Source organism: Papaver somniferum, chromosome 1 (assembly GCF_003573695.1).
Source record: "Papaver somniferum cultivar HN1 chromosome 1, ASM357369v1, whole genome shotgun sequence".
NCBI classification, from domain to species: Eukaryota; Viridiplantae; Streptophyta; class Magnoliopsida; order Ranunculales; family Papaveraceae; genus Papaver; species Papaver somniferum.
Genome location: NC_039358.1, coordinates 46,995,063 through 47,006,890, shown reverse-complemented (window position 1 = coordinate 47,006,890; position 11,828 = coordinate 46,995,063). Strand labels below are relative to the sequence as shown.

The following is an 11,828-nucleotide window of genomic DNA, read 5'->3' as shown; positions in this document are numbered from 1 at the left end:
AATATCCTTTCTTCCCTTTATAATAATCTTTCCTCCTCCCCTTATGGATAAGCACCCATGAGATCAATATATTACAAAACTACAACTTCCCCTTTATCCAAGTTATCATGGTCTTTTGGCTTGGAGTGAAGCCCAATTCTTCCATTTTCCTCTTTTTGGGCTAGGATCACCCATCACCTTATGGGTTGGGCCTAGTCCCCAAGTCTCCATATCTTAAGAGGGATTCCTAAAGGGTTAAGGGGACTCATTTTCTAAGGATAATTATTTTCATGTATCAACACCAGGCGATTTTCAGATGATCATCTTTTGACTTTCGTCAAGAATATAAGATGAACTTGGATAAAGCGAAAGCTTACCAACACATATTTCGAGAAATATGTAAGCGAGTTAAACTCAGCTCGAAATATCAAATGTGTATAATCGAAGTCTATATAGTTGTACGACTTTTGTCTCAAATAGGATATAAAGTAGATATAATTTTGAGTGATAGATGAGTTCAAATATCCACATACCTTTTGTTGATGAAGTTCCAAAAGCTACCCTTAGTAGTTCTTCGTCTTCAATCGATGAACGCCGTGAAGTCTAATGATCAACTACACTTATTATCCTAATCCGAGACTTAGCTATAAGTAGACTAGAAATCAAGACTTATAGTTTTGACAACTAAACTTGACAAACAAGCTTGAGATAGCAACGCTTGCGAGTTCGACCAAGCAGTGCTCTAACAACAACAACTCTTCTCTACTGAAGTTGTCAACAAGAAAGAATATGTACATTTCTCCAGTTGAGGAAGATATAGTTAATTGGAAGAACACTAAAGATGGTTTTTTCACTGTTAAATGCGTTTAGAACAAAATTGTGGATAACATGGTGAATAATCAAATTAAGTTGTTTATATGGAAATGCCTAAAAGGCATTGTACCTACAAGATTGAGACTTTCTCTTCATAAAAATACTAAAGAAACTTAATGTGGTATTTGTAATGATGGAGAAGAATCTCTTTATCATCTCTTAAATAAGTTGTAATCATGTCAGGGTAGTGTGGAGAATGGTTAATATTGATACTAATCAAGTCATGAACAACTGTAATTCAGTCATGGAGTGGATGATGTCATGGTTCACCAGTATATAAAATGTGGGAGTTGCTGAAACGAGTAAATGGAGGAATACTCTTATGGTTGTCTGCTGGATGATTTGGAAGGAGAGATGTGAATGCATCTTTCAGGATAAAACTTTACACTCAACTAACACAGTTTCAATATTTAATTTACATCTCAATAATTTTCACATGTCTCTTAATCCTATTGAACCTACTATAGATATTGATATTGTTATGAACAACAATACTAGAGATTGCTCACTGGTACATTTACATGTTGATGTTTCATTTGATTTATTGACTAATGATGTTGGCACTGAAATGGTACTTTTTTATAATACATGTAAGCATGTTGGAGTTAAAGGTTCCTATGCGGCTGGAGTGATGGATGCTGAAGCAGGAGAATGTATGGCAATGCTAAAAGTTGTGAGATGGATGCAGAGTTTAAGGTTGAAAAGTATGTCCTGATAGCCATGCAGAAGCCGTAGTGAACTCAATAAATTCCGACAATGTTCAAGTCAGATGGGAAAACTCTAAATTCATTAAAGAGATTAAGTTACTGCTTTCTTCTTTTAATTTCAGTAAAAAAAAATTATGTTAATAAGAACAACAATCAAATAGTTGAGGCCATTTCTAAAAAAGTCAGAACTGATAAACTTATTGTGGAGGAGATGGATGATTACTTCCCATGGATTGTTGATTTGTTATCCATGCATTCATGCCTGATCCCTATCGGTTCAATAAAAACTTAGTTATCAAAAAAAAAAAAAGATGCTTCTAGACCCCAACAATAATTGTATTTCATATTTCTAAAATATCTAACATAGTGATATAATTGACCAACCTGGCCATTCCTCATAAAAACTGCCCAACATTATACGTGATACATATACAAAGGAGTCTCAATGATTTACTTATTAGATATACCATGTTTGTAATACGTATTGGAAACTTCTCTAGGTAATCCGCATTTTTGTTCATATCATATCTTAGCTTTCCCAGACGGTGTACATCTGATGAAAACAAGGAAATTAAGAACAAGCTGGAAAGACATGTAATAGATTTGAATAGGAAAAGGAAAAAGCATGCATTGTTCCATCAACACAATTAGTAATCATTTTATGAAACATCAGTGTATAGTGAATAATGAAAAATCTCATCAGCCCATCTGAACATGGACGTACGTGCTATAAAATAGTTGTGGCTAAATCACTGAATATAAACCTACTGATCAAATCTTACAGGAAATACGAGGAATAAAACATATATCTTAAGTATTAAAACTTTAAAACTCATGCATCATATATGACGCATGATCCTAGCTGGTGTCCTAGATACATCTCTTTATCTTTAGTAACTCCTGCTTAACATCCTTTAGGTCCTGGGTTGTGTCTATTACATGCTACAACCTGCAAGGATGAAACTGCGGATGTTAAAATCAAACTCATATGAGTTTTTCGTTGCACAATGTAAATAGAGGAGGTGGAAGAAGAGAATACTATGTTAGAAAAAAGTTACCTATTACGAGCAAGAGAAAAAGACAGCTCAACTCCATTGTTCTATTACGAGAAAATATTGTAATAATAATCGCAGTTGCAAAACCCTAAGATTTTATTCGAACTTATTTTTCGGTTTCTCAATCCTTAGTACTAATACGAGTTTTATGCGAACATTAGATTTGAATACAAAGACCTCTTACTTAACAAGGTAACTACAATACAGACTCCAACAGGCTAAGTAGTGCTTTGACTTTGGTCAACCTGACCAAAGTCTAGGCAATTTTTCAGGCTAATAATCCAAAACCAACATGTGTTGATGCTGAAAAGTTAGGTGCAGCAGCCAGGGACGAACTCACGAATTATTATGGGTAGGGCTAACTTTATGCAGAACTCTTTTGTGGTACAGGCAAAGGTCCACTGTCTTCCTATTCGGGCCGAACACTTCAACGAGAACTGGTAAATGTTGTTTTTGGTATGAGTGTTTACCAATCGTCTAAATATTTTTGTTTCACCGAAAATGTTTGGTGAAAAGGTGATACTAGTATATTATTGTATTAGAAATTGGTTCATCTAATTGGTCTCTGATATGTCTATGAGTGTTTATGAAACCATAGAAACTTTTATATTTAAAAAAGTTGTCCAAAAATTCTTCTAGAATGATTACGTAATTTTGTCTATTTATGCGTAAATTGATTTCGCATTTGATCAGTTTCGATCATTCTTTGTAAACTCTAAACGTCGCCGGTTACCGCTACATATGAGCGAGCGTCCTACCAAAAGTTGTAGTGTTCATTCAAACGTAAAGATTGGACTAGTCACCGAAAAAGAGATCCGACTCGCTAAAGGATGGATGACAAATGTATAGGTTTTTTTTATGGAAGGCTAGTCAAGACACATGCACTTATGGATCATATTCATGGATCTGCAGTGTCAAATTCAATCATGTATAGAGTAGCAGAGTACAATAAGAATGAGAATTAATGTACGAAAAAAATAATTAAGACGAAATCTTTAACCAGTAAATTAATGAATTTATTACCATTTATTACTATACAACTCACACAAATCTCGACCACTATAAATATCTGTCTTCACTATCTCACCACTCCAAAAGAAAAAAAACATAAATAATACCCGAAATTTAATTTCAATCATGGCAAGAAAACCAAGCATGGGTAAACAAAAGATCGAAATCAAAAGAATTAGGAATGAAAACACAAGACAGGTTACCGTCTCAAAACGTAAAGGAGGTATCTTCAAGAAGGCTCATGAACTTGGTACCCTTTGCGGTGCTCATGTAGCCGTAATTATAGATTCACCTGCCGGGCAACCTTATTCATACATCAACAGTGAAACTGTTATGGATCGTTACCTCTCGGGAGATACTCGGACTCCAACTCCACCTGTCATGCCTCATCGTGAAGCCAGAATTCTTGAACTAAACAAAGAATATAGCGAGGCACTTTGACAGGTTGGAAGCCGAGAAAAAAAAAAAGGGGGCGGCTTTGAGAAAGATAGCCAAAGAAAATAAGAGTAAATATTGGTGGGATCCTATTGATGATTTAGGGGTAAAAGAGTTGGAAATCTTATGTGGTGCTATCGATGCGCTGAAACTTAAGGTTGTTGAGCGAGCAGATGAATTGCAGCTCAGTTTAACCTCATTTTTACCAAGGAATAATTATGGAATGGGTAGCACATCTAGCTCTACAATTATTCAAAACTATCAGATCCCCAATCCTTCTCCCCCTTATCATGGATATGCTGCTGGCTTTGGTCTAAATGGAACTGGAAGCAATGGGCTTTAAGGTATCAGGTCAACCTTGTCAAAGGAAAGACACAAAAGTCATTCTTATTACCCTTATCAATTAAAAAAATATTGATTGTTTGCTTTCAGCAGTTTGTTTTTGTTGTTTTTGAGATCTAAGTACGGATGTACTTGCCATTATCAATGAAATAATAATTCTTTCAGTTCCTTTAACATTCAAACGTGTGCATTTGTACTGTTCCATATTTTAACAACGGCGTCTATTCTAGTTTGTAACATACAAACGCCTAATGGGCTTCAATGCAAAAAGGTACTCTTGCGAACAAATATTGATGGCCTAAGGTAAATTAGTTCCTCCATGATGAGTCTTTTGATTTGGCCAATGAGGTGTTCCTTGAGGTTACAAATTTTGCCAATTTTCCTCACGAGTGTAAGAATATTTCTACACATAGAAATATCCTCTTGGGTCATGTAATAATTTGGTTAATTATTAATATTACTAAATATGTCGGTTACAATTTTGGGATCCTTTCATATTCCCTCTTCCTTGATGGACGGTCGAGATTGAATGTTAATTATAAATTCTATGAACCTTGCTCCTCCTTCTACCTATTAAAGGAACTCAATAACCATCAGTATTGTTTCAAGAATTTTCATTATTCATTATACAAAAGGTCAAGAAGGAGAAACTAAGAGTTTCTCAAGGTATTCTGCTATACGGGTGTTCTTGTCGGACATCCTGGATTCAATCAAACGGCATCTTCAGGTACCCCTCCTAACACAACTATGCTTATGATGTGATTATCATGTTTGTTCAAAGATCCTTTATGTATAAAATAAAACTTATAGTTGGCATCAAGAGCTTGGTTTAGAACTCCATGATTGTCCATAATGATTGTATGCAATTGTTGTGTTGATTTGAATCCATCACCATGTTTGGTTTGATTTTTAATAATCATGTTTATGTTTATATACCGTGAATCACTAACAAATAATAATAATAATAAATCATGAATAAATTTGAATGTTTTGTCTTACTTGATTGGCATTTCCGTTTTTTTTTCCTTTTATTGTTTATGCAAATCAATCATGCGGTTATATTTCTTAAAAGTTTAAATCCTGTTAACTATGACATGGACTCAACTATAATTGTTTGATATGATTCTATGCAAAAAAAAAAAAACTTTTTGATTTATATAACATATATGAAAAGATGTGTGGTTGATTTGTTTTGATTGAAAATAACATGATCTCGTATGATTGGTACTTAACGTGATATAACATGATGATGTGATCGTGATTAAAAGTCTGTTTGCATGTTTGTGTATGAAACGGGCTATGAGTTATTTTCTTGCTGAATTAATGTTTAAAAAGTGGGTACAAAAAAAAACAAAAAAAAACAATAAGTCGTTTAATGGGTCAGAAAACTTTATTAAGAGTATATAATTAATGGGTCATTATATTGTTTTATTAAGGACCTAAAACGTTTAAGCTTTTGGTTGTCAACAGATTGTTATTAAATTGTCTTACATAAAGTTGCCTGACTGTTTGACTTCTGTGGTTAACTATTGACTTTTACTGACCGTTTGTGGACTTCCACGTTGATTCTTTGACTGACCCTTTGACTTTTATTGTTGACTTTGACCTTTCCGTTGATTGTTTGATTTTGGTTCCGATGTGATCTAATGTGTACATGGTCATCATATAACATTCATAAATAGAACCGGTCTATAATTAAAATAATTTTCTAATGTATTTAAGAAATTACGACGTGGTTTTTAACTATAGAAACGTGTACCAAATACTATTATGCTTCCGCTTTATTGAAAACTAATGTACGTATAATCTGAAACCATTTCTTATCGAATTCATTCTAAAAAAATTTGATGATTGGAACCATTTTTTTATCAAAACCATTGTTTGACACTATTAAATTTCAGCGTGCATTACGATATGGTTTTTATGTACGTGCATTATGGTAGGATTTTTTCTCCCAATGTTGATTTTTTTTTGTACAAGATTATTGTCTTTAATATCATTATGTCAAGACACTTTTGGCTATGACCACAGTGATACTAGAATGTTCTTTATCGTAGCAATAATCGTAATGTTAATGTAAGCACGAGTTCGCCAAACCGTAAAGGTAAGGTTTAGCGATTACTGAATTTTTACGATGATGACATTATTGTTAAGTTGTTTGACAATCACCACGGTGATTTAAAATAACTTTTGAGCCATAATCATTATAATATTATATTGTCAAGTGCTTATAATAAATATATATTTTCTTAAATATATTAAAACAACAATTACCCACAGGTGATTTGAGTTCACATGTTTAATAAAATATTGAAAAATATGATCTTTATTTGATCATACATTATGGAACTGAATCACTTTATGTTTTAATGAGTGTCTAGTGTCATTTCTCTCCATTTTTTCTAATTTGAGTGCCAATTTTGACCGCATTTACTAGGCATAAAGATAATGATCATGATTAAGTAAATGTTGCATAATTTTTCATTATTTTGTATAAAATGCATAAAATAAAATTTACTTAAAATTTAAATCATTATCGAGTTGAGTAACCCATTACAGTATTTTCATGAAATTTTTTATTGTGTGTTTAATATCCAAAATTTATTGCATCCTCTAAGGAAATTAAGGTTTTGTTTTTTGATACATTCTCAAATATTTGTGAAAATGACATTCATTGCCTATTCTAAACATCCTTCATTTTTATCCATACTATAACCCTTATTTAACATAATCATTAAGCTTGTATCAGATTATCGCATCAAAGAATGTTCTTCCACGAAATTTCATTATTAAATTATACCTATAGACTTGCTTAATGCTCGATTTTGTTTTACGAAAAGTTCATTATGTTTGGATTTTTAGTTAAAGGATGTTATTATTCTTACAATTTATATATGATGATATTCCTTTGAGTAAATGTTTATGATTAATGTTTTAGGGTTACTCATAATTGTTTATAATCGACTAAATTTATGATCAAATTAAGTATGTCCATATCATTGAGTGGGACCATACAATATCACAAGAAAAGATTGTGCGATATTTGCAATTGTACATATTTGCTGGATTGTTTAATGATCACCACAGTAATACTAAACTTTCTTCTAGTAAGTGTTGTATATTTTGAGTCCTCTTAGTTTGACTTAACGATAAGAACAATGCTGCTTCAAGTAGTTTTCGTTCACACGTTTAAACAAGCATTAAGGTTATCTAAATGTTTCATATACATGTGAAATAATATCTACCCACAGGTGACTATTATTTTGATGTATTAGGTTGAAAATTAGAATTATTTGAGTTTGTTAATACATGATAGGACGAGATTCGCCCACAGGTGACTCTAGTTGTGGTATTAAACAAACATAAGGTCGTGCGTATGACAAGGTAAAATACCTACTGATATTTTTTCATGTCTCGCATTGTTCCTTGATAAGGTTTTATCCACAGGAGAATCTTATTGAAGGTATGAAACTGTTATAAGCTTAATTGTCATTTATCTCTATTATAAATTTCATCTTTTGTTCTTATCAATTGTTGATTATGATTATTTTGTAGACTTTTAATGGTCCAATTTTTGGAAGCTAAAATTGTTTATCACCTGATGATTTTTCGCGTTACTGTGTAAGCCTATCAATTGCATTATGAATCTCAATCCATGGATGTTTTCTCGAACATTCATTATTGAAATTGACATGCAATTATAGATAAAGTGAAAATCATAAAGTCTGACAAAGTTGGTGAATATTATGAAAGATATGACAAAATAAGATAATATCCTAAATCTTTTGCATAGTATCTCCAAAAGTTTGGAATTGTTGCTCAATACACAAGACCAACTTATCCTTGGCATGATGGTGTATATCAAAAGGCTAAATCATATTTTTATGAAAACGGTTAGAAGCATGATGATCCATGCATAATGGTTATACATTTTTGAATGTTTGTTCTTTGGACAACTATGTAATTTAAATAGATTTCCAGAAAGCAGTTTCAAGGACACACTTTGGACTGTGAAAGGATGGAAACCTAGTTTAAACTACCTGTAAATTATGGTTGTTCAGTTGGAGTTGAGGGGTTACATTCTCAAGAATGGATTTCAAAACTATTACTGGTTCATTGGTTTTCCTAAATAATCCAAGGGTGTATTTTAATGTTTTATCCATAGTATGACGAGATTTATTGAAACCGAAAATGTAAATTCATTAGTGATGGCATTAATATGTGGGAGTACATGGATATATGTGTTTGGGAAGTCACGATAATAATCCCTTTATCTAAGACTTTTACAAATGTTGTGAATCTTCTCATTGTCGAAATGTTAGATAATGAAAGACCACAAATTATTGATCCAATACTCCATAATATGACTACTGCCAATATGGAATTTTTTTGATAATAACATGAACCGGCATTAAGAAGGTCTCGAAGGAGATTGAAAGGAAGTTATTTGTAGTTGCAGGAAATCCTAAAACACACCCCTTGTATTATCATGATTATGATATCTAGATCTAAACTTATTTGATATGAAAATAAAGATAAAGATAATGAAAATAGAAAATAAGACACAGGATTTTTACGTGGTTCGATCAATTTGATCTACATCCACGGGATTAGGGATCCTCACTATGATTGTTTGTAATTACATATGGATTACAATTGAGACTCCACTAATGAGTATTTTGAGCTCTCTAGATCTATTTTTTAGGGAAGAAGATGAATACAAAAGAGAAGGTTGACCTCCCTTTCTTTCTCTACAAAACGTGTCTCTCTAAAAGTGTGTCTCCCCCCCTCTCTCTCTCCTACCTTTCTCGTTATATAGGTATTTACATAGTGGATGACAGCTCAAATGTAGTGGAGTACAACTCATATTCCCCCATTTTCGGATCCCATGCTACGCTCTCTTAGGATCTCATTACAATTTCGCAGGTTCTGCTACATTATCGCAAGATTTACTATTATGTGATATTTGAATCCTACATCTTGCCTCTTTTTCCTTGAATATTGCTTGAAGAGCGATCTTTAAGGAAAAATCCACTTTGTAGTAGTAGTTGTTGGAGGAACGAGCGAAAGAATATTGGACTTGAAAAGTACGTACTTGCCTTTATTCTTTTGTGAAGTTCCGGAGCGTTGCAAAGTAAATAAGAAGTATCATCTCTTGAAGTATGCGAAGTATGAACTATCCTTGAAGAAGTATAAGAAGTACTCAATCCTCGAAATATATAAGAAGTATGAAGTATCCTTTGAGAAGTATAAGAAGTACTTAATCCTCGAAATATATAAGAAGTATGAAGTATGAAGTATCCTTTGAGAAGTATAAGAAGTATCCATCCTTGATTGCGAATAAGAAGTATTGCGAAATTATACTCCACGTTCTCTGCCTCATGTAATGTTGTAATGCAAATAAGAATTTAGATTAGTTTTCAACATTTCTTTTATCAAAAAATTTCATTTAATTGCAAGTTCATATCGTTTTTCTTTGTTTTGATTTCCTTTGTATGACTTGTTTCGTCTCATCCGATAAACATCTTTCATGGAAATGATCCTAATGAGGTCTTATGCAGCCTTTTGATGGAAGGTCTTATTTTGCCTCCTACTACTCTACATGTTAGATATCATTCTCATTTGAAACAAAGCAAATTTTCAAGAGAAATATATAAATTGATCTGTGCGAGATTTTTCTCGGTTTCTTTTGTAATTGTGGAGTCTTTGTAATTCTGAAATTTCTGTAGTTTTGCGATTATATCGCCTTTTGTAAATCAAATAAATTTTTTTTTTATTTTCTGTAAAAGTAAAATGTTCAAGGAAAGTGGTACTTAGCTTTTATGTGATTCGTTGTTGTTGTCAATCTCGCGCGAAAAATACGTTGCATGAAGTATAAATGTCGCTTAGCAAAAATAGATGCGAGAGGCAAGAATTGAACCCGCGACCTGCTACTTGCATATTCTCACACCATACCAACTGTGTTAAGCCTCTCTTGCGAAATAATCAAAGTTCTTGTGAAGTAATCAAATTCCAACTGTGTGAGAAGCAAATCTGTATAAATTTCGCGTAACAAAAATAAACATGCGAGAAGCAAGAATTGATCCCACGACCTGCTGCTTGCATTCATGCCTCGTGACCAATTGTGCAAGCTTATTCTTTGGGAAATATCTCTGCGAAATTATCATCAACTCTCTTTTGTGCGAAATAATCAAAGAAATATATGTGCGAAAAAATACGCAGGTGTTGGGACTTGATCACACGACCATGAACTCATTAACTTCGCAGATGACCAATTGTGCTGCCTCTTGTTTGCGAAATAATGAAACAATATTGTGAAATTATTCATTTTTTCGCTATCTGTAAAAAAGAAGAAAACTATGTTCGCATGCAAATTCGAACTTGCGACCACGAACACACATACTGCTCTCTGGACCAATTGTGCAAGAACCTCTATGGGAAATTAGTTCATAACTTTTTTCCTTATTCTTTTATTCTCCCGTGCAAATGAGAAGAAAATGAAAAATATGTGTCTCTGCGAATTCGAACCCGTGACCTATTTGTTGTTCGCTTAGCCTTGAACCATCTGTGCGAATTTCTGTTTGTAACAGAAATCACAACTTCTAACTCTTATCATTATCTTCGTCTTTCCTTTGTTTCTTCACAAAATGCCTCTTGCTTTCTCCTGAACATGAAAATCTTCCACTGAAACTTCCATTTTTTCCTTAAATTTCACCACAACAACTAATTTTTTCTCTCACTCTTTTCATGTCTTTGAATTGTTGATGATGTTTACTCCCTGAAAGTGTGATTTCTTCCATGAAATTTCCATTTTTGAACTTAAACTTTGTACATCTAGAAAAATATGAACAATAGCTAATCTTCATAGAAATTTTTTGAACCAACAAGTTATAGGAAGGATAAATCCTTTACTCGTTCTGTAGTTGCAGGAAATCCTACAATACACCCCTCGTATGATTTTATCGTTAATCAGGCTATTTTTATGTTTACATTCTTAATTTTATTGATTAATTTCAGAATATTCTTACAAGGAAAATAAATAAATCAAGAATGATCTCTGCTCTCAACTTTCTCTCTCCTATTTACTTTATCTCACTCAAAAAAGATCTCCCTCTCCTTTACAACTCGAATGACTATTTATAAGGGAAATACATAGTGGATGATATCTAATCTATCCTTTATTTTCGGATATGGTTTGCGACATTCTCGCAACCTTACAAATGTTGACTTCGCAAGCTTTCTTATTTTTGCAAGACTATCACACCTTTCTCATGATCCTTGCTGATATCGTTTCTAAAATTTTTCTGCGACACTTTTGTGCAATACTAGTGTTAACTTCGCTGAGACATAACTGTTGCGTGATTCTGATCCTACATCTTGCATCTTCTCAAATCTTCTCTGCAAAGTAGAGAATGATTTGAGAAAT

General features: G+C 33.0%; 1 protein-coding gene across 1 annotated transcript; it reads left to right on the top strand.

The window, feature by feature from the left end:
• Window positions 1-3,751: 3,751 nt before the first annotated feature.
• On the top strand, window positions 3,752-4,066 carry LOC113301588 (agamous-like MADS-box protein AGL61). The gene has a single exon (XM_026550399.1). It carries the CDS (start codon window positions 3,752-3,754, stop codon window positions 4,064-4,066), a length of 315 nt encoding a protein of 104 aa, XP_026406184.1.
• The last annotated feature ends 7,762 nt before the right edge of the window (window positions 4,067-11,828 follow it).